Below are 24,979 nucleotides of genomic sequence, written 5' to 3'. Positions count from 1 at the left end.
CTCTGCAATAGTTTTACATTTTGTATATATTAGGAAAGAATGAATTCTTGAATACCTGGTTGATAACTCTGGTATACTTGAAGGCATGGCTATTTCTTGTTCTCTCCTGGGCTGGTATTACATGTACATGTACAAAATGTAGGTACTTAGTAATTGGGACGCCCACCAGTTTATTAGTCACTTTGTAATCATGCATAGTCTGGACATTTTTCTTCTGTCTTCAAGTGACACCCACTGTAGGTTACTTTTCAAATTTCATTTCTGTGACTGTCACAGTAGCACCTCTTTCATAGTTGTTCATACAGAATCTTGCAGCTTGATTCTGTACCCTTTTCAGTTTGCTACAGGATCCTGGAACTAGTCCTGCATAATCCTGTGACCTGTCCCACTAAATCCTGTAATGCATATCATAAAGTCTGTTCTGTTGTCCATAATGAGAAAATTCCTTACAGTAGAAACTATTACACAAGTGACCTCTGACCCCTTTGGACCACATGCAAACCTATGTCTTCTTTAAGCAAACCGGGCAACCGGCTGACAAACAAATTAACTTCTCAGTGGCAAGGAAAAGATTTCTTTACACTTTGTTTCAGAAATCATTGTAATCTCTATATACTGAAACTCGACCCACTGTGCTTGCACTAATTTCTGCTCTTTACGCTACAAATATTTCTTGGCAACTGAACAAGGAACATTGTCATTTTACAAGTTGTTAACAATTGTACATGTACATGTAATGATTTTGTTATAGACAGAGATACAAGTTAAATGCAGTTTGATAAAAATTACTGCAGGAAGCTGAAATTTCACATCTTTGAAAAATTTAGACCTTTGTACAATCATTTATGTCACATGATTTATTTTCATTGCTGACCCATTGTTGGATACTGTACATATAAATTATGTGCTGTATGTTTGTTCATTATACATACACATGATTGTCTTTGAACAGATACAATCATCATTATACATGTATGTATGAACATCGCAAAATCTTTTCTTAACTACCCATGTACATCCAATCATTGTGCAGGAAAGGACGTTCAAGTCGGGGTGAGATGCCTTCATGCCCTGGATCGCTGCATTGATGCAAGGTAAAAAAAATGTTTTTGAAATTTCAATTTTTCATAGCTGTCTGCGTTTGGCAACTACGTTATTCTTTACCATTTTCGTTTGACTTTGACTGTATTTGGATCCACAATTAGCAACAGTTTCCATTGTGTTGGATCTAAAGTTTTAACTCTTATATAACTGCGATATAATTATGGAAAAACGTTTTAATTATGGACCCCCGCCCATAAATTCCAAATGCTTAACCCAACTGTCTTAATACTTTTTATGGTAACATATTAGGTGGTAATGAATACGCGGAAAGGATGGGTCCCTTGGGAATAGTCAAATTATACATAATTGTACTATAATTATGTATAATTATACATAATGACTTTGGTATTATACATAATTATACATAACCCTTTGGACTGTTATACATAATTATACATAACCCTTTGTACTGTTATACATAATTATACATATTAACCCTTTGGACTGTTATACATAATTTTACATAATCCTTTGGACCATTATCTATAATTATATATAACACTTTGGACCATAATATATAACCCTTTGTACCATAATGATTATACATAAAAAGGTTATGTATAATGCCAAAATCATTATATATAATTATGTATAATGGATAAAAGGGTTATGTATAATTATGTATAATACCAAAAATCATTATGTATAATTATACATAATTATAGTATAATTATGTATAATTTGACTATTCCCAGGAGACTCATCAATGCTTTCCTCATATTCATAAACATGTTACCATAAAAAGTATTAAGACAGTTGGGTTAAGCGTTTGGGATTTATGGGCAGGAGTCCATAATTAAAACGTTTTTCCATAATTATATCGCCGCTTGTTCAGTATACACTTGACATTTCAGTTGCAAAACAAGGAAAATCGTAGATTTCAAACCTCCGGTTTTTTTTGTATTCTATTGGTTTAGGTTATTTGTTTGTGTGTAGTATGAAAGTTATGTGCGGAATATGTTTGTATGTGTTTGATGGCTACTGACGGTTGGTTCGGTATGGACTGTTGATTAACGTGTCTGACAGCCTGCACCGTCACCCGCGCCATTACCCCCGCCGTCATTGCTGCGCCGTCACCCAAATTTTTTATCGGAACCAGACACCCCTCTGTTTGACCCCTTTTAAATGCTAAGACCCAAAACTGCAACCTCCCCATTCCTTAACAACATGGTAAATTCCATTTTCAGCATGGCGGGGGTGTCCGGAGCACTTAAAAACATTTTATTTCGACGCCCATAAACACATATGCAATTAAACAAAAACGTTCTGCATCATCTGCAGCCCAATAGCAATACGTATACCGAACAACAGACCAATCCGTCCAGCCGATCGCGAGAAACAGCTGCTGACAGAAATGTTTCGAACCATAGTAAAACCTCCTCGCGGAAGGATATCTCCTTCCCCGGAGGTAAAAAGGCAACTACATGTAACGTTTCATGTAGATATTTGCCATGTCTTAGACTTGTGACTCACTGTTCTTCTGCAGAGCCATCAACAGCCCCAAGTGTCCTGTGGAGGTTAAGAAGGGGATTCGAGATTTCTTCATCAATGCTGCAGGAGACCTCAGCATCCTGGTCAACACCATCAAGAGCCCCAACTTTGGTCAACCTAAAGGGAAATCATATGTGGGTGCACCAGAGGTGACCTACTGCAGCGCTGTGCTCATCCCTGTCCTGACTTCACTCTTTGACCACATAGGAGAAAATAGCTATGGCTCAGTACAACTCTGTGAGTAACAAATGAAACATTTTGTGAATCATGAAGGCACGCCGATGAAGGTTAGACATCCAGGTAATACAATATGCCAAAAAGCAGTTACTCAAGCAACTGGATATGATTCTGGAAACGGTCAGACGCTTCAGCTTGTATCCACTACCTTTCGTCAGTGACTGGCACATGGTGAAGGAGTGATACCTTATGCTGCTTACGATGGCTTAAAAGTCTGTCATTATTGTAGCATCCATGTTTAGACCTAACTTAAGTTGATGTATTGGAAAACTCTAGCTGCATGGGTGCTGAGAGGTATATTACATATTATGTCACACCTGGGTCGCGATAACTTTCGATACGGGTGTTCCGGCCCGTGTGATAACTAGCGGTATGGCCTGCATGGGGCTTCTAGGTAGGGGCTATGTAAATAATTTGTATAAAAATTTTGCTAATGAGCAGTATTGTAAATGTAAGCCATTTATAGGTGGTCATCACCATGCAATACGATTTACAAAAGCACTAAACAAGTCATGGAGGTTGGAGTCTGCTGCGGATATCATCCACAAAATTTACTTGTACTTGCTGTGGCCTAATGTGCGAAATGCAAAAAGACAAATAAATATATTTCTTCCATACAACATATAAATATTGCGACTTAAAGGATTTTTTTTTTGCTCCCGCATATATTTTCTTAAGCTGTTTAATGTATCTTGTAAGTAAATCTGAAATATTAATTCAAAATCTTTTCATTTATAGAGCTGTTAAAAATGATCAAAATATCAACCATTTTTATGAGTGATGATGTCACTGATTGTAGAATGTGTGACCTTTATTCCCAGTGGGTGAGATCCAGCTGGCAGCATATCGCATCTTCAACACTGTGTACTTTCTCGGGGCATCAAAATCAATCTTCACTGAGGCGTATGTACAACTCTCCTTGTTTTTTGCTACATAAAAATGTACTTTGTCATCATGATGCTTTGGCTTCTATTCAGAATGCCTTCTTGCTGCAAGGTCTCTTTTATAATAAGTTTCCCACATAGAGAAATATAGAGATGAAGGCAATGGGATGTTAGTATTGCTCAGATTAAGGACTTTGAATATATTCCAGCTTGCGTCTGCACCTGCTTTAACCTGGCAGTGCATACATGTACAAAATGTACATGGAGTCCACTTGCATGCAGTTAGGACAGGTGCAACTGGTCTAGCATACTTAATGCAATGAACAAAGATAACTATGCAAAGTGTCCTCATCCTTTAATTTGCAGACAATACATGTATTAGGCTGTTTCTATCTTGCTGTATTTATGTAATGTTACATTGTCTCTAATTGTATATTGTTTCTGAAGTGTTGCTTTCTGTGCAAGCTTTGGTTGCTGGTGATTTTCTTTTAACCAATCACAATACTCTGTGTGGTGATTTTCATTGTGTATGAACACAATTTGTTGTATTGTGTGTTTAACTTTTATTTTGTTCTCTTTGCATTTCTTGTACATTTTCCCATTCAATCATCAATTGTATCCCTTATTCCCTGTTTGCATTTCACTTTGATGTGTACCTCAAGGCCTGAGGGCCCTGCCATGCTGCCAAGCACTGGTGTCCAGATCTGTGGCAGTGCCATTCAACAAATTAGATAGACTTTTGGCCTTCAGTAAATCAGAGCATGGTTAAGCCCTTGCCTTTGCTGAGCACCTCTCTCTTTCTCTCTTTCCATCCATCTCTGTCTCTTGCACTACACCAGTATGTCATCTTTCCTTGGCAAGATGGAGATCAGGTATACCATAGCAAGGCCCTTTACCAGATACCAATTTAGCACTGGTTTGATAAAGGGTACAAAACAGAGTTTTGCTATGTTTGTTAAGTTTAAGGCTCCCCATACCCTTGTTTTGGCCTTCTCTCAAGGCTGAAGAGTAAATGATTGTGTTCTTTAATTTTGAAAAAAAAAAGAGTCATTTCTGGTGATGTTTAGTCATCAGTGTTACAGTACCAGTTGCAATTTCAGTTAGTTGTTGCATGATTGTGCAATCACTTCTATAAGGTGAAAGAACATACACAAATATTTGTTGTAAATTTCCTAAATATGACTTATTGCACTATTTGGTAACATTTCTTTCCTTATAGCACCAATATTTGTCTTGGGTGCATCTGAAGTCAACAAGGAAAAAACAGTTCCAGCTCTGAGTAACAAAACTCAGAATTGAAAACATGAAAAAAATAATCCACAGGTGTGGGAAATGAGTCCAACTCTACCAGCATAGTAGCAGGTTCTGTTTTGTATCTGTTGGCAGAGTAAGGCCTTGCCACACATTAGCCAGACCTGGCTTGGCCTGTCCCAGGTCCTGCGCATGGACCACAGCCTTATCATAATTATGTACTTCTGCTGTTCCTCATGTCCTGTGCTTTGCCTACCCTGCCTGTGTTGTTCACCTGCTCTTGCCATGCATTTGTTGCACCATCATAGATCACCAGGGCAGGAAGAGCTTGAAAGGTAATTACAAACCTTGCTTCTCTTCCTTCTCCTCCTGCTTTACCACTACTTCTGAGTCATCCTTGGGCCTTTATTGCGCAGTATTTTGTACTTTGTGCTTTCCATTTGAACTCGTATTATAATCTTATAAGTAGCTTAAACATCATAATTATATAGTCAACCACATGCACTTAACATGTAGATAGTAGAATTAAACCATTAATTGTTGTTACAGTATTTTTGTGTATTGTAATTGATTGATCTAACTCTTCTAGAACTATGCACTATATGTCATGTAAATTCAGATGTAACCAATCCCATGACAGCTGTCATGATTGTCAAATATCTAGGTATGCCCTCTTTTGTGAGGAAGATGATTCCGATTTCACAGTGCTCATTCTGAAATTAAAGACTAGTTGAACATGATCATTGACTTTTATGACTGCTTTATGGTGTAACTATCCTAAAATAATACACTGTCAGGCTGTCTTCAATTCATTCAGTTACAAGTGAGCAAAAAATAAATCAAGGGGTTGTAAATTGGTCTCAAATTTTGATACAAAGCTGGAAAACTAAGTTATGCCGGTAGAATGGGATTTTTCTTCACATAGCTCTCTTGTACATTTATGATAGAAAGTGACCAACAGTCAAGGCTTATGACATACTCACTTTTCATAATAATCAGACTCATATGCATCACTCTTGGCAAGCTGCACGTCTATCCTTACTCATTCAGTTTGGCTTCTAGTAGATATATCTCGTCCAACATCTTATGACAGTATTTTTTCCTCCTTCTGCCACGTGTGCAATGATGCACTGCCATTTATTTCACCATTTTTTCCATGTGCTGTCCAACCACTACATTAACATGTTTGTTGATCACCCTCACTTGCTGTGCTCCATCTGCTTGAGTTCTAAGAACCGTCCATCATATCCATTGGCACAGTGTTCTGAAGAGGTCTGTGTCTTCTCTTACTGTCCTAAACCTCACAGCTGTTGTGCTCATACATGTATTTTAAAATTCTGGATTTACACATCGATTTGTCAGGGCCCTGTTACACTTCTGCATATACTCATTACATATGAGTTGTATATTCAATTTGACATTTCTTTCATATGCAGCCATTCACACAAAATTGTTCAAAATTTTTAAAGTACTTTTTTGGCCATGACCGTTTTTTTTCCCGACTGACCCTAGCAAAACCCCGCTGAATATCACCTGTATCTGTGCAGGACTGGTAGAAACCAATGGATTACCTTTTGCAAATAGGATTTTGGGTTGAAAGGCACTAAAACTGAAATTACTTTATTTGTCCTTTAAAGGAAATGGTGTGGCAACTTCTGGAGACAGCTCTGATCATGAACCAATTTAGTTTTACATTTTACAGTTAAATTGTATTTGTTGGATCACTTCAACCTAAATTTAAAAAAAGACAATCCCAACCTACTGACTGTAGTTGTGCTCCATCTGCTTGAGTTCTAAGAACTGTCCATCATACATGTATCCATTGGCAGTGTTCTGATCGGGTTTCCCTTTTTAGCGAATGCCCAGGAATTGTTGCACGAGTCTTAATTTTTTTGTGTGTGGTCATATCCAGAGTGTGCTCCCACGTGTTCATACCAAGTTTGAAGGGAATCCATCGAGACGAACTTAAAAAAATCGAAATTTACTGTTTTTTTCTCTTCTTAGCGAATACCCACTTTACTTCCTGGTTTGAGGCGAAGGTCCACTACTCCTTCAAAATATTGGCCCTCGCGCAACGCCAGCAAAATCCACAACAACAAATATGTTCATATTATACAACTCCCCTGAATTCTGCTAAGTTTCCGTGCTTCACAAGCTTTTAAAGTACCCTTTTTTCGGCCAAATGTGCACTACGACGACTTCACTAAGACGACTGTGCAAAAAAGAGAAATTTTTCTGATCAGATGAAGAGGTCTGTGTCTTCTCTTACTATCCTAAACCTCACAGCTGCTGAATGTGCTCATACGTGTACTTAACATTCTGGATTTACACATCAATTTGTCAGGGCCCTGTTACACTTCTGCATATACTCATATACTCATATACTCAAGAAATGTCAAATTGAATATACAACTCATACGTAACGTATGAGTTGTATATTCAATTTGACATTTCTTTCATATGCAGCCATTGTTCAAAATTTTTAAAATACTTTTTTGGCCATGACCGTTTTTTTCCCCGACTGACCCTAGCAAAAACCTGCTGACTAGTACTCTAGCCTTTTTTTGCCAATCGCTGAGAAGTCCATTAATTTTTCAATCTGATATCTGAATTTCAAACCCTTTGAAACATCATTTCAAGGATTTTCTGAAGCAAATTTTCCTATTATTGAAATTGAGTGAAATATTACAAATGAGACAAATAAAGTAATTTCAGTTTTGGTGCCTTTCAACCCAAAATCCTTTTTGCAAGCCTCCTGGTGGAATTAAGGCAGGCATCAAACGTAAACATGGATTTGGGTCAAATATCACCCCTATCTGTGTGGGACTACATGTAGTAGAAACCAATGGATTACCTTTTGCAAATAGGATTTTGGTAATCTCCAAGCAGATCCCTTTCAGTGGCAAAAAGACAGTTAACGGCCAGCTCAAACAGACACACAAACCCACCACTCAGCCACCCAAAACAATATTTCCGTACCCGGATCACTAATGGAGATCTAAAACAAACAAACAAACAAACAAACAAACGTACGTTCTCAAATTGGCCAGGCAGTATATCCATTAGCCAGAGAAGGTTGCTGGCCACTGACGGGCAACAAAAAACGGTCATATATAAAAAGCTAACGATCATGCATTCCCCCACAACCTCTGCTTGGAGAGTAGGATTTTGGGTTGAAAGGCTCCAAAACTGAAATTACTTTCAAATTATTTTTCCTATAAAGGAAATGGAGCGGAAATTTCTGGAGACAGCTCCGATCATGAGCCAATTTAGTTTTACATTTTACAGTTAGATTATATTTGTTGGATCACTTCAACCTAAATAAAAAAAAGACAATCCCAACCTACTGACTGTAGTTTCTTTCAGGACTGACACTGGAAACACCACTGTTACAATGTATGCATCACTTACTGACCAGGTCATCCTGACCTTTAAGCTAGCGGTTAGCACGGCATTCAGGGAGCCAGGGTAGAATGTACTACTCGCCTCTTGTTTCAGTGTTTCAGTGGCGCACAGGGATACTGAACTCAAAAATTTGAGGATGCACAATCTAAAAACTAAAAGGGGAGTAGACTAAGTGTAACAGCAGGGTTCAAGCGCCACTGATTATAACCGATCCAGTCCAACAGGTTCAGTTTGATTCCTGCTGTCCCGGGAGCCAGGGTTTAGACTGTACATGACATTGTACTTCTTACCTCTTGGTTTACTGAGATTAAAGCACTAAAATATAAGAAGCAGAAGTGCATGAGCAGTACATTTTTAGAGTTTATCCAGAATGAGGCAAGTTTATTGAATTCTAGAGCATTTTCATTGTGTTTGCAGGGATAAATTCTTCTTTTGATAATTGGGACCACCAGCCTCATGTACTGTACATGTAAATGATCAATGTTTGTTACTGCTTTGGAAAGCAAAATGTATTGTGCACATGCCTTGTATTTTATTGTGTACAATGTACATGCCAGGGTACACAAAACAATATACATGCACATGACCGATGTGCATATTGTGTACAATGTATGACTGCATTTGAAACAAATGTCAATATGCAACTCTTACAGAATGAGGATATGCAGAATTGTGACAGGGTCATTACAGTTACAGTCTGTCACTTCACTTTTGATTTGTTGTCCACACTAAGTGTCCATTTTTCATTTCAAGCTTTATCTACAAAAGGCCAAAATCTTCACAAAGACAACACAAATCTTTGTTTACAACTTTAACAGAAGCTAATAAGTTTAACTGTTTATATAAATGATTCAGTCTCCATGTCCTTTGTGTCATCTGTCTGCCTTGAGCTGTGATTTATACATTATGTATGTGTGCAAGAAGGCACCAGTCAAAGCTGCAATTAAGCTCATCTTTGTTGCAATGATAGTCTGATAACTCAACTTTTTTTTTTCTCCTCACAACATCTTGTTGCTATTGTGTGGGGAAAACAAGTTTTTGGGCCCTTTTTGCAAAAATTTGCACATGCCAATGGAAATTTGTAACAGTTTAGGACAGTGACAATTACACGATGCATTGCTTTTGGATTGCCTATTAATAACTTAACTTTTCAAGGTTTTAGGTAACTTGGGTGATTTTTTTCCCCATCAAATGTGTCTTGTTAAATGCTTTAATTTTGTTTGGCTCTTACCCGAAGTATGTGGTTTTTATAATCAACACCATTCAATAACAGGTGAAGACATGTCACGTACATTTGTATTGTCCATCAAATTCATCTGTGTACAGTACATGTTCATGTACTGGCTTTGTTTTCTTGCTCACATGTTTCAAAATGCAGGTCAGATTTTGCACTATTATGCACATAGTATTACATGTATGAGACTGTAGCAAGTTTCTTTATGGTTCAATATGCCACTATACAGGCAGATGGACAATTTTGTACAATGTAAGTCTAATATACGTGTAAGTAAGTCTGCTATAAAACCGGAAATTGGTAAATACATGGCATTGTACATTATATAATTGAATGAAAAATTTTGGACTTGATAATTGATTATGAATTTATATTCACTTTCACTGCTTAACTCCTTCAATCGAGCTACATGTACCAAATTTGAAGCTGTCATAAATGTAATGTGACAGGTCTTCTCTATGCATTTGTCATCCTTTGAAATGCAAGTAAACATTGTAACAGGCTGAAGAAATGCTTTTAGTAATATGAGGCACATGTACACACTTCTTATAAACCCACATGTTTAAGAACTTTGATATGGTTGAAAGCCTTTTAGACAGTTGGTATTAAATTTTCAAACATGTTTACTGTCCGTTTGGCCAAGCATGACATTGTGCTGGTGGTTGACACACTGAGTTGAACTGGTTTGTCAGTGTTACTGTTTCTTCCTGATTAGGAACCGTCCAGCTCTGGGTGCCTGCCTGGCTGCCTTCTCCAGTGCCTTCCCTGTGGCCTTCTTAGAACACGAATACAACACTATCAACAAGGACTGCATCTTTGCAGACAATGAGCAAATAGCCAAGTTGGGTATGTAAGACAGAAGATTGGCACAATCCAGCACTCTTTAGTCCTACTAGGTTGAAACCAAGAGGAAAGATAAAGAGCTGGAGAGGGCTTTAAAGAATAACTCAGTCTGGTTCATTTCATTACATAGTACTTAAAAATACAACATTGTAAGTCAAGGGCTTAAGTTGCAGTGTACTACACAATATTTACTAAAGGCTCATACACATGTACATGTATGTCAGAGTAATAATTATAATGTACAAGACAAAACAATAATAAAAGTAGAAAGGCCGACATTTGCTTTGGAGCAAATTCAGCATGGCTCCACCACATGTTGATTTGATTATATGGATGACATCTGCATTCGCACAAATTTTCTTGTTTCAGTGGCATCAGCTTTGGAGTTCCCCGAGGATGTCATCTATATAATCAAATCAACATGGCCTAAGTATATGATGAACATGTATATGTATAATTATTACATTGTAAGTAAAATTATTCACTTTAAATAATTATGCAACTTTAAGGAAAATCAACAGTTACTGTATTTCAAGGTCACCTTGTCAAGAAATTCTGAATAGTATAATCTTCTGTTCTAAAAATTGCAACAACAGGCTTACCTAGCTCTGCTCAAGAGATCTGGCCAGACATGCCCACCTTCCAGCAACTGGTAGACCAGATAACACATCTGGCCAACTCGGAGTCTGCATATGAGGAAGCACCTCACATAATTGAAGTAATTCTACCAATGTTGTGCAGGTAAGCAACTTCCAATAATTGCTGTTGAGTCACACATTTTCTTCCAAAGACCATGATCTCTTTTTTGTCATGCTTGGTCTACATGTAGTATCAAATTTATAAGTCTTAAATTTGTAAGTTAAGAGAAATTACTGGCAAAACCTAGGTCTGCCTGCTAGCTACATCAACATCAACAACAACGGCCTGCAGTCTTTCAAAGTTAGAGTCCACCGACACCTCCTTCATTATTGAGAAACTTGGCAGCTGTGAGCCATTGATTGCCCACTAAACTGTATTCTTACCATGTGTAATATACTATGTACAATCAGTGGGAATTGCTCACTATAGCACATTAAATAAAAAAAAAAATCAACGCCTGAAGAGATCAAAATTACCAAAGCGTCCGAAGTTAGCGCACACTGTCTAGCATAGCTGCATTCACGAAAGGTACATTCAGGAAAAAGTCTAACAGAGTTTGTTGCTTGTAACATGGAGCGTGAAGGGCTCATGACTAGTATGAATGAATTTCTTATCCAAGTATGTTGTTTGCATTAATGTTCTCAAAATTCATTCATCAAAACCTGACCACTCTCTGACAACTAGCGGTAGAGCATTCCAGCGCATAAAAAAGGATCCGTTGTTAGGGCACGCCCCGTTACTGTTTTCAATCTGCAAAATATAAAACTTCATGTAGAATTGTCGCCTATGGACACTTGTTGAAGATTTTTTTTGGCTGCCATTATACCAATTACATTGCATGATGTCATATCATTATGTCATTGTTTGTTGCAGCTACCTGTCACTATGGTGGGACCATGGGCCCAGCAACATGGCCAACAAGGGAATAGCTGAGGAGTAAGTCTCTTGCTTTATCGTCCTATAATTATTATCAATATTATGAGAACTGAAAATCACGTGTAAAATGTAACATCCCCTGTCATATTTGTAATATGAAATCCCCTGAAAATTTGGAATATTTGGCCATTACAGATGTTTCATGCCGAGTTCCTCTAGTATACTAGACACATTTCTGCCCATGTACAATTTTCTGGAAAGCTGGAACCTGGCAGTCAGGGGTTCAAAACTTTAATGAATCTAAAATCACGAAGTTACATCATGTACAGGGACGTTATTTCATATATTTTATTTCAGAAAAGTTGCATTTCTTTTAGCTCTACACTTTACTTTTTACAGTAAGTTGACTACAGGTGTCAGCAACAAACAGATGAACGAAGTCCTGGGCAGCGTGCTGAAGCTGATCCGAAACAACCTTGGTCTACCTGAAGCCAGCTGGATGAAAAGAGTTGCAAGTATGTAAACAAGAGTTCCACGATCTCATACCTTCGCCACATTATGTAACCCTTCCGGTTGATGAATTATACAATCTTAATAATTGATTTTGCAAATAAGAGCCTCATTTGCATGTATTATATCAGTTGATCATATTCTCTATTGTAGCACTTCCTCATGAATTATGCAAATTAGGTCATGATTTAAATAAATTATGTTTATTGATGTTCACCTTCACTTAACTTCCAGATGTGGCAAGTATGAAATTCCCATCAGTTACAACGATGAAATATAACAATTTCCCATTAATTATGCAAATTAGGTCTTCATTTACATAATCTATATCCTCATGTGTATTTCTCATTCTAAATTACATGTCACATGTGTTTCATAGTCCTATCATCGAACGAATCAGATTTATATATTTTCCTCATTAATTATGCAAATTAGCTCCTGATTTGCATACCTATCATCTGATTATGTCAAGCATCACTTTAGCTACCTACACACCAAAGATCACGACAATCCGTCAACCCATTCTTGAGTTATCCTCCTTCAAAGAATTTTTAACTAACACTCCTGCAGTTCCAGAACAAGCTGCTAGTAGGGGGTCCAAACTCATGTCAGTTCTTCACTAGCCCAAGAGCTATCTACCATTCAAAATTTGTGACCCTAGCATGTTCGGATCGCGATATATCAAAACCGGAAGTTCTGCTGCAGTACCAACAAAAGCCACCAGGGGGCCCAAAATCTAATCGTTTCTAGGTCCTATCAATACCTACCCACCTACCAACTTTCATGACAATCCATCCAAAGGTTCTTGAGATAACTTGCTAAACCACAATCTCACACGCGCACACGCACACACACACACACACACACACACACACACACACACACACACACACACACACACTCACACACACACACAACGCTACTGAAAACATAACCTTCTTGGCAAAGGTAATAAGTACTAGATGTTTGCTGTCCTAAAAATGTAAAGAAAGACCAAAAAGAACAAGGAGGCTGGCCAGGGGCAAACGGGTTAAATGTTGTCACCAGTACATTTGTAGCAACAGGGGAGATGAAAATATAGGGCACTTTTGACTATTTGCTGCTGTAACTTCACATAACATTTTATCTGCACTCTCTCTCTATTATATATAGCAGCGACACCTGTGCTGTAGTGCAATGTGAACCAGTCAGAATTGCCCTGAGGAAGGTGACAGACGGTTACCGAAATGTCGGCTGAATAAAAGACTTGGTTGTGTAAAAAGAGTCTCTTTACTTAAGAGCAAGTGATTATAATTGTTCATCATAAAGTCCTGAGTCTAATTTTATTATTTTCATAAATTAGTCCAATTCACTGTCACGAAGGTTATTTGAGTCACACATGATCATCTGATCCACACTCAAGCCACCCAACCAGCTACATCACTCACTCTCACTGTCCGGTTTATCGTCTGTTGTTCCCGGTCTTCTGAGGGTTAGGCGTGCTTGCACTATACATCTGGGGCTTGATGGTAGCTCACCACTTGCCTCTGTCCTGTGGGTTGATCTTATCTAAGTTCAGGTGGTGGAGGTCCTCCTCCTTATGTTCTCAAACCATTTCCTCCTAGGGCAACCACGAGGGTTTGGACCCTCCACATCCAGTGTGAGGATCCTTTTTGGCCATTTGTCCCTGAGTGTCCATTCTCTGGAGGTGGCCGTACCATCTTAGTCTGTTATATCTATCCGTGTCCTGGATGTTATGAACTCCAAGCCACATACATGTATGTAGCTGTTCAATTGACTGGCAGTCTGCCAGTTTCCTGGAGCACATCCATCTTACCATGGCCTTGTCACTCCGAGTCAGTCTCTTCATGTCCTCTGTTACAGCCCATGTCTCTGTTGTCACAGCCCATATCCAAAATACATGTCCCATCTTCTAAGTTGACTCCTGGGAAAATTTTTTCGAAAGCATTTCTTGTTTAATTGTAGTTAGCCCTTCTAGGTATAGGTGCAGCACAGAACTTGTGTCACAACCAGAGATTATTAGTCACAGAGCCAATCATGCTAACCACCCATCTATACATTGATTATATTGGCATTACTTTCTCCTCTCCAGACTGCACCCAGCCAATTATTGGCTGTGCAGGTACTGAACTGCTTGGCAGCCACTTCCTACCTGTGCTGGAGGAGTTGAAGAAGAAGGCTCAGCAAATAGAGTACACAGAAGAGCTGCTGAAGTTGGAGTGGAAGGCTGGAACAGACCTATCTGAGGAAGAACTGGCCATGCTTGAGGTACCAACAGTTGGGAATGCTTGAAATGGATACTGTAATATCATAATTAGTGGCTAAAATGCATTTAGCTGCTTTCAAGTGCATTTCTGTAATGATACATGTATAAAATCCAACTGGATATGTGTCTGTTATATCATCTGTCAATGAGTAATATTGCTTTGATTTTGAAGGGATATTAGTCCCTTTGTAAAATATCATACTATACATATTTTGTTACAAACATGTATTCTGTAGAATACAAATTGATCACTTTTATTAAGTACTAAGACATCCAAATATGTCTGTCATATGCTGTCTGTAGTGAATGTCTGGTCAGTGACTTTCATCCAATCGTTTGTTGGCTCCCAGTGAAAGTCCTAGACTCAGACTTCTCTTTCAGTATTTCTGCATCCATGTGTGTTGGCCAGAAAAAGCAGCGCCACAAGAAGAAAGGGCACCATCACGAGCATGAGCATGCATGTGACAGTGACACGTGGCAGCGTAGATGGACTAAGTATTATGAACTTATGCAGGTTTGTTTGTTGCCCTTGGCCTGAGTGATGAATGTGGCCAGGATGGTGAGAGTCTGTCTGAGCTGGTTTTACTTGGAAATTGGCATCTTGCTTTGCTGTCATAGCTTTTCAGTACATTTATGATTGTTCCATGATTACGTATAGCATACATGTAGATGTACATTGTAAATTGCTCTGTTGTACATAACAATGTAGTTAGTGTCGTGCAGAAAGAATTTTTTTTTTACTTTCTACAGAGCTGTTGCATACGTGTAATAACTTCCAGCCTAAATTTCAACTTTTTTTGCCCTTAAGCTTGTCTTCTCTTAGCATGCCTCAAATTATACAGCCCTATATATTGCCTGCTCTATCCCACATTTTCTATGATGACTGTATGAATGTTGATGAAACATATAGAGCTTATTCACCACACGTCATCATGATGTCATCACCCCTCATGTCCCGTGCGACGCCATTTTGGGGTGCATCTCTACAGCGAGTTTCCAAGCGTTGAAATTGCCGACAAACGTTAGGTAAACTGTCCTTTCTCCGATTACACGAAGAGTTTGCCACCACTCGTACCTCTCGTTACTGGAACAAAATAAAATCAGTTGGAATTGGCCAGTTTCTGTCGAGTTTTGATCAGTTTGATCGAGACGGTGTCTACCGCCAGCGGAATCCATTGACTTTAATACAGTACTGTAGCTTTGTACTGGGCAGAAGTTTTTACGCACAGGATCGTTTCAAACCCTTTAAGAGTCTGGAAGGCTTTAGCATACAACTATGTAGTATCAAGATGTGGCTGGACAAGGTGAGTGTAATGTTACCAGCACCCTGTTCTACACGGAAATTTACCACACAGTAAAGGGACAGGTAGCTCCAACAGATTTACCTTGTTCATGGCTACCCATGTTGCCATCTACAGCCGGGCCTACACCAGGGTAAAACACACCGGCTTCCGATCAGCAAAAAAGATAAAAGCCACATCCTGACAACATGAGACGTGGACAAAGAGCCAGAACAACCCCAAGGACAATGCTACTAACAAGAATAGTGTCCAAAACGTAGATTCTGGCCAAAACTATGCAACTATCGCCAAGAGTTTGCATAGCGTACCACAGCAATAGGCACCATGCTGGACCACATCATGGTGGACAATGCTCGTTGCCTGGGGGGAAAGTCATGTGACAATCTGTGGTGAATAAGCCCTATATTGTTTCTGTACAGTCTGTAGTCATGATGTGACTGCTCAAGTTTATATAATGTTACTTCTGTTGAATGATTTCTGTTATGTGAAGCTAGCATTTAACATAATGTGTCTTTTCTGAGGTGTGTCGCCAGGTTTATGTGTATGCCTTGTGAAATCAGGTCAATGGAAGAGAAAACATTTACATTACAAAAGAATTCATTATCATTTTTTACATGCCATTTGCCCAAACAAGTGTAAAATCTGTACTCTGTGATACAGTTTGTATTATATCCAAGAATTTATTTTACTTTTAATGTTTTTCATTCACCTATTATGTAAAAGGGATCATGGTGTTATCATATAGCATTGATGTAGTGCTACATGTACAACATGGACATGACACATGTAAGCAGACACACCAGCTTTGTTCAGGTTAACATTCAGGTTTCTGTTGCTGTATTGTTATTTGCAGGACTACCAAATGTTAGCCAGGGACCTGTATGCCTTCTACCCTCTCCTCATCAGATTTGTGGACCTCAATAGGTATCTTTATCATATATCCCAGACCTTATCAAGAGATCATATCATATTTAGCAATTGTGTGACAGCATGTATGGTTTGTCGTACGATTTGCATGACAGTGGGAATGCAGTAGTTGTCTGTCGGAGACTATGAGGGGCAGTATTAGAACATCTAAACAAAGAGAAACAATACTACCTATAGAAACGTCGAGAAATTGTATATATTCGGTCCGTGGGGACAACGTAATTCAGTGGCGGTAGGCAAGGTTTGAGTTGATACCGTTCCCATGGTGTACGTTGTGGAGCTGTACTGTAATGATAACTGTCCTAAGTCTATGTAATAACTAATGTGACCACTCTAATCTTATGTATAGTATGGTGCCATCGCAGTGTTGTTTACTTCTGAGAGTAGGATGCGTTGCCTGGGTAAACAAAGAGATTTTCACCCAGTCTATTTTTAGCCAATCAGCGCACCCCATGTTTTGATATTTGGGAACACTTGCAACTGCTTGCAATTCTCCCGCATTCTGGTAGGGGGCGCAATTTGGGTCGGACCAGTTTTTCCACCCCTCAACCAGTCTGGACCGCTTTTTCCACACACACCCCAACCGGTCCAGACTGGACCAGTTTTTCCACCAACCCATTGTGTGAAGTAATTGTAGGACTGGTAATACTATGAATTTAGTGTTAGGAAGAAATGTACCTGGTCCAGTACTTGGGAAACTTTACAGTATAATATGATTCTGTGAAGCTGCATTTTTTCTAAGAACACTAAATGATGTATTGTACATGTACATGCATAGGCAGAAACAATGAAGAACACGTACATGTACACACATGTATTTATTAGTAGAGAGACATACGATATTCTGGCATAGTTTTTTGAAGTGAAAACATAGGTCCACTAAATCAATACATGCACATAAGAAGCCACTTTGATGTGTATACCCAACTCACGTGGTCTACATGTACATGACATATCATCCTCATTGTAGTGTACATGTAATAATTGTACTGTTGCTTGTTGTTTTGTCTCCAGGCAAGCATGGCTGAAGGTCCCATCCCCTGAGGCAAATACTCTCTTCAAGCTAACAGCTGATGTCTTCCTGATCTGGGCCAAGTCAGCTGTGAGTGGTTATCCTAAATTACTTAACCCTTGTCCTGCTGGCATTTTTTACACAATATTTTCAGATAATTTTGTGTCTTAATCAGGTCACAGAGTGACTCTTTATTTTTGTTGCACTGCGGTCTTACTTCTGCATTTGTTGCATTTCGCTGTCACGGTGGTGTGATGTGTTGCATGAGAAACACCCCCAAATTGTACCTACACTGTACATTGTATACAGGGTGCTACTGTATGTGCTGATGGTACTGTATGTACAACCTATATGGGACCTGCTAGTACAAGTTTAATTAATACAAATTCTAACATCTATCTCTAACAATTACAGTACCGGGTCAGATCAGTCTAAATCTGATGATAACTAGAGTGTAAGTGAGTGCAGCAGGAAATTGCCGGATCTGTGTGGTTGTCCCACTAAGTTTATATTAGCTCCTCATTGTTCAGTGATCATTATAGATATTAAGCAAATAGTTTTCTTTTGGATTATAGTATTCTCAGACACGGTAAAGTTGGTTGCATGTGAAGAGTTGGTATTAGTCACACAAGCAAGGGTGATACTGTTTTGTAGCTGATGACCCATTTTTTTAGCCGTGTGACCCAAATAGCTGTTTTATTTTTGATTGTACCCATGGCAGACATTCATTTTTTTCAAACTACACCTCCTTTAAATTAAAATGGTACAAACATGGAAAAACTGTGAAACAATGCCACTTTTGGCACCGGCCAAGACACTTGTCAATTACTTTTCTTGCAATCATATGTTACATGCATCAATCAAAGGAAGGGAGTGACATGCATAATGATTTGCCCTGAAAAGCTGCCAACTTCCATACATTGTAATCCTGCGTTTCTGTATGTGATGTAATTAATTATTATAAGCTCTAATAATATTTTTACCCCAGACTTTTTGGATTTTTTTTTTCCCTGTTGCTCCATTTTTCTTCTGAAAAAATCTGAGAAGCAACAAAATGGTCTGGCCTTACAGTGCTGCACAGGCTTCACAGGATTCACATGGTGTGAAGCTCCATATGATCAATGAGTTTGCATCCAAAGAGTGCGGACTTTGAAATTGATGGTCTTTTAATATAATGAAAGTAATAAAGGTTGATTATTAATTATAATTTCTTCTTTTAAGACACCATAATTTCTCGACTTCTTGCCCAAATGTGTGTTTTGTTTTCTCTTTGTCTCTATGCATGGTACAATGCTCCATATTTTACCATAATTTATTATATCAATTTAGGCCTTCCGGAGAGAAGAACAGAATTATGTGGTACAAAATGAAATTGACCTTAAGGCCTTCCTGGCTGGCACCAGTGGTAAGAGGCCCACTGCTGGAATGTTCAACAAAAGAAAAAGAGGAAAGGTAAATTGGTATCAAGTTACTTTGTCCTTACATCTAGTAACTTGTTATTTTCATGCTGAACTAAATTAAAATTGTGAAGTACTCGTTGCTTTTAGTACATTAATTATTACATTTCTACCAAATTGAATGTTGCCTTGTGTCAATGTGAGTCCTAAATCATGTTTTGTATCTTACAGTGTGGTTCAAAGTATTACCCATGCTTGTTTTCTGGTAGGATCTGTACTCACACAGCACAAGCCTGGTTGTGGCTGCTCTGAAACGTCTCATCCCAGTAGGCCTTAATGATTTTGGGGCCAGGGAACAAGACCTTGTCCAACAAGCCAAGCTGAGATATCTCATGGTAGGATAATAATGGCACTCCATAACATACATGATGTATGATCCTCAATAGCTATATGCCTGTCTTGATGGAAAAGAGTCAGTGTGTGTATAATGATACAAATGTACATTTCAGCCAGTTAACTACCTACGATGTAACACAATACCACAAAACCAGCAAGTTTTCATATATTCATGGCACAGCTATCCATTTCTCCTGCACAATAGTTCAGCCACACAACTACACCTTTTATTAGGGCTGCCTTAAAAATATAAATCCCAGTTAAAAAGAAGAAATAGAAAAAGGGTTATTATTAGCCCTATAATTGGTTTTTCCTAGACCATCCTTCAGCCATAGTGACTGTCATAGTTGTTGATCTCATTTTGATGCAAAGGAAAATTAACTTGAAAACAAAGCAAAAGCGAAAATTTGGTCTCAGTCGTGACTTTCTATAGATCAGAATGTTACTGAGTTTTACTGGTACAAATGTAGTTCTACACACACTTTTGTAGGACTTTTTGGTATTATATTCTTAACATTTTTTGTTTTGTTTTGTTCATAAACTGTAACTTGTAGTAGGCTACATATTTTCGTTGCTTCATTTCGCTTTTTTGTATTTGTTTTACATATCTTCCATTTAGCTTGTTTCACCTCATTTGTTCATCTTTAGTTGGAAGCTCCACCAGGCAGTGTGACTGACCTTCTGAAAAAGGAGGTAGCAAGTATTTTATCCATGAAAATTCCACATTTTCATTACGTCTAAGTATTTTGACACTCCACTAAATTCTGTGTGCTGTTACTATCACATCACTATAGTTTAACCTAGATATTAACCAGTTATGCACACTTTGTGTGAGGTATCTACTTGTATAACATTTAGCCCTATTCAGACCGGGCTTTTTTTGGCATGCTCAGCCCGGGGGTGTGTGTGTGTGTGCTTTTGAGGCCCACCCCCTGCATGTAACTCATTATGATTCATGATCCCCTAATAAGCTTGTACAATCATGTGTTACAATTTGTTGTCTTTTGTAGTTAGTGTTAACCTCAGATTATATAAAGTAGCACACAGGGAGTCAGTAACAAAGTTAGAAGAGAAAGTCAGCAGACTATATCATTTAAATGAAAGGATGTTGCACACACAACATACATATTTTGTGTATCCAGAAAAGAAAGACATACAGTAACTGCAATGTAGGTCACCCTTGCAACATTTTTGAATTGAGAGTTGTTTGAAACTGTGCAAATGGGAAGATGCCTTCTGTGTTACAGAAAGATTCTGATGTAGAGGTGAAGGACTACCTTAAGAATAACATGGCTATTCTAGAGAAGGTAAGCACTTGTCTTCATTTTAAAGTAGCAGTTTATTTTTGGAGAGAGGATAGCAGATTCTGAGGCATTCCGATTTTTTTTCATCATGATAGCATGTTAACATACTTCATTCTTAAGTACTTGTCAGCCACTGTCAGAAGTTGTTGCAGCATTACGTATTAATAATACCCAATACTGTTGAATACAGGAATAAAAGACCTGTTGGTTACGATATGATAATGATCATGTTTTTTTTTCACCTCAATTGTTGTTACAAGATAAACTTGATGACCTCAAAATTTGAAAATGTGGGAATCCTTTTTTTTAGCCCACCTTGTTTTTTCCTTATCACATTAGATTTAGAGTCTGTGGAGGATGTCATCCATAAAATATACTTGCTGTGGCCTTACATTAAATTATAAGAGTTACACAACCTCATACCTTCACCAAATAATGTTAACTGTTTTGACTGACAAGTGACTGATAACTGTTTGTTATTGCTGTGGTGTTGTCTAGTCCTCTGATGATCCAAGCTACCAGTGGCAAAGAGAACTGTATGCCAACCTGCCACACAAACTTGGGGTTGCTGATCTAACTAATGATGAGATCATTGACAAGGTGCAGGAGGTTGCACAGGTCATATACAAACTGCACAAGGTAGGGAATACATCTTTATTCTGACAATCACTCTCATGCTGATATGTGTATCTTACAAATTTAGACCTTCTCTAGGCAACACCGATTGAAATTCTTGGTTCTTTGTTCCCCCATGAAAGTTATGAGTGGATGATGATAACGCACTGCACTGTCTTCAGCAGCTCACAGTTGATGGGCAGAATGAACATATAAAATATATACATGTATATGTAGATGTATATATATATGTGTGTATGTAATGTTATATACATGTTTGTATCTACTAGTAGATATATAGATAGATAGATATAGCTACATGTACATAATATTATATAATATAATTATATAACATTATCTTCATAAAAATCTACAGTTACTGTATATATTTATCTACAGTGAGTGAGTGATATCTACAGACACACACATATATTATTATAATATAACTCTTCTGTTATTGCATGGTTAGTTTGAGCATCCAGAAGGCACAGGTCGCACCATCTGGAACAAATTGGTTTCCACTCAGAGGAAGAGGGCAGTCATGAGCTGCTTCAGGATGGCCCCGATGCATAGACTCCCTGAGTATGTATACGTGTTACCTGCTGGTGTGCACATGTACCACCTGTGTTCTCCATGTCCTGTTCCTCTACTCTCTCTCTCAGTCTGTACTTTCTGTCACTGTCTCCTGTCATGGCTTTTCTCACTATAGTTTGAGCACCCAGAAAGCATGAAAGGTTGGACAAAGCTGGTGTCCACTCAGCGGAAGAGGGCTGTCATGGGCTGTTTCAGGATGGCCCCCCATGCACAGGCTACCTCAGTATGTACTAGCTAGCAACATCCAATTGCAAGTGCTAAAGATTAAGTACCAAAGTGAATGTTTTTGTACCACTATATGTTAGATTGATGCCTATACTTCCTCTAATGTTTCATGTAATCAGTCTCTCAAAATTAACAGTGCTTTGCTGCTTTCTGTAATATTGTATTGTCTATGTGATTGTGTATTATATAACATGTCCAGTTGACTGTCCTTTGACAGAAGTATTTTAGTGACATGTTAGTGTATGATGCAAACGTGATGTACATGTATGTGAATTTGCATTACATACATGTATCCATGTAGAGAAAGTATATACATACATGTAATTCTCCCATATATTATAAATGTAAAAAAAATCATGATAAAACACTTTGGTATGAAGTTGATTACAATGTACATGTATATCAGATGTGTAGGAATTTTTCTGTTGGGCATACAGTGTTTTGATGATGAAGAAATGTAGCAGTCTTTTACATGACATACATGTGACGTTACATGTAACATTGCAATTGACAAAGAATGTTACATCGAGGATATTGTGTTATGATTTTTATGTTAGATTATATGCTGTTATAATGATAATCATGATTTTACCAGATTGTCCTTTAACATAGTATGCCAGTTTTGTACAGTTGATGACAGCTGGTTCTGTTTCATTGATGTGTGCAAATCTGCCACAACACTGTCTTTCAGACATCAGGCCATCAACCTGTTCTTGCACTCATACATGGACAAGTGGCTGGGCAATGAAGAAGCAGCTACAGCAAACATTATAGAGAACTCACAGTAAGGCTCCTCTAAATCTGCATTGTTGATTTATGTCCAGCATGTAAATACCATTTTGTTGTTATTCATGTGTTATGTGTCAAAAATGAGTCATGTCTTGACAAATGTTATTTGTGGCTCATTATTTCTTATTCCAACATTACTGAGTTACATGTATGTGTATGGGAGAAATACATACGTCTGTGTTGATTTTTCTTTTGATAGAAGGAAATAGATGAAGCAGAGGGGGAAGTAGGGGAGGATGAAGTTCCCAAACCTGACCCTCTCCACCAGCTCATCAGCTGCTTCAACAGGGCAGCAGCTGAACAACAAGAGTATGTGTACTCTTAACATATCATTGAGTATTGTAAGCAAGTCCAACTGTGTAATTCTATCATAATGTGAATAATGTGAAGGAGGGAAGCCTGTATTGTTACCTCCGATCCTTGTAAAGGCATTTTGAAGACCTAAATGTAATACCTAAGACCTATGGCAGTGTCACTAATAACATAGACAACCCACCGTCTTACCGTTCCTGTTATACCACTTAAATAAGGAATACTTTTCATAAGCAAATAATCTGAAACAGTTGGCCAACAGTTGCATAATGGCCAACAGTGCGACTGGCCAAGCCAAAAAGCAGTCAGCAATATCAGCGCAGTCCGTATAATCAGTAACCATCAATGAACAGTTGCATCACGTTTGGGCGAGTGGCCACCAGGAGCGTGATTTATTTTTAGTCAGACTTACATGTAGTAGATCTTATGTGTATTTGACCATTGGGATTGATCCATTTTACGATACGTTGTTACCAGTTGTTAAAGCTATATTATGTAGAATTTTAACTATTTAAACATCTTTATTTTAAACATTTTCTTGCTCTGTAAGCCTACCTGGGTTCATAATGACATTTAGGGATCAAAAGATAAACGTCGTTACGCCGCAAAAACGTGTTGGAAAACTGCGCACTTCTCGGCGCTAGCACGGATCGGGGCCATGTTTGTTTACATCCGACTGCGTCCGAGCATTCCCGAATCCAGCCGAACCGCAGGTCACCGTAGAACACGTTATTCTCTAAAATACGGCATATGCCGGGTGACGATTTGACAACAGTTACTGTCAATATTGCAACAAAAACACCTTAGACATACGTAACGTTTATACTTTTTCATATCTACATGCCTAGTACAACAATGTAGATATTTCGTGCATTACAAAATGACAGCGATCATTATGGCCTTCCAAACATTAGCATTTTTTGGTCAGTTTATCTATGCTTATCTTTTTTTACTGGCCAACTGGATCCCATTAGCTAATACCACAGTGTGATAGCCCACATCATCACCTTTACATCGATACCAAAGTCCCCCGGTTAGTTTTAGGACAAACGGGTTTGCCCCAAAGAAAACCGCGACGGTGCACACGTCGCGGTGACGAAATTTTAGCCCAGTTGTAGCTACCGGCGCACACCATTCTGAGTTTCCGCTACATTTTGATACATTTAGTGTAATGTCATAAACTTCATTCCTTGGTATGAGAAACTGTATGAATGTGGTTACCACATGCAATATGATAAGTGACAGGATAACTTTCAAGTATATACAAAAAGAGGATTTTAGATTAGGTACTGACCCTTCAAAAAATTGGCTAAAATTTGAAGTCAATCGGCTTCGAACTCCAGCGTTCGAACCATGGAACCCAGACA

General features: G+C 38.4%; 1 protein-coding gene across 1 annotated transcript in view; it reads left to right on the top strand.

Moving 5' to 3' along the window:
• LOC109464113 (ryanodine receptor 3-like) overlaps nt 1-24,979 on the top strand; it is a 206,779-nt gene that overhangs the window by 125,388 nt on the left and 56,412 nt on the right. Inside the window, 22 exon segments of the mRNA XM_019761046.1 lie at nt 1,034-1,094; nt 2,591-2,832; nt 3,654-3,735; nt 5,276-5,302; nt 6,228-6,239; nt 10,322-10,452; nt 11,046-11,190; nt 11,962-12,024; nt 12,364-12,479; nt 14,567-14,742; nt 15,150-15,254; nt 16,895-16,965; nt 17,983-18,070; nt 19,310-19,432; nt 19,647-19,772; nt 20,422-20,469; nt 21,021-21,080; nt 21,576-21,716; nt 22,162-22,274; nt 23,203-23,258; nt 23,261-23,295; nt 23,500-23,609. Of these exon segments, the coding sequence (XP_019616605.1) occupies nt 1,034-1,094; nt 2,591-2,832; nt 3,654-3,735; nt 5,276-5,302; nt 6,228-6,239; nt 10,322-10,452; nt 11,046-11,190; nt 11,962-12,024; nt 12,364-12,479; nt 14,567-14,742; nt 15,150-15,254; nt 16,895-16,965; nt 17,983-18,070; nt 19,310-19,432; nt 19,647-19,772; nt 20,422-20,469; nt 21,021-21,080; nt 21,576-21,716; nt 22,162-22,274; nt 23,203-23,258; nt 23,261-23,295; nt 23,500-23,609 (2,131 nt within the window).

This window comes from Branchiostoma belcheri, unplaced genomic scaffold, assembly GCF_001625305.1.
Source record: "Branchiostoma belcheri isolate BF01 breed outbred unplaced genomic scaffold, Haploidv18h27 scaffold132, whole genome shotgun sequence".
Taxonomy (NCBI): domain Eukaryota; kingdom Metazoa; phylum Chordata; class Leptocardii; order Amphioxiformes; family Branchiostomatidae; genus Branchiostoma; species Branchiostoma belcheri.
The sequence above is the reverse complement of the archived record's forward strand: the minus strand, read 5'-3'. Positions and strand labels throughout refer to the sequence as shown.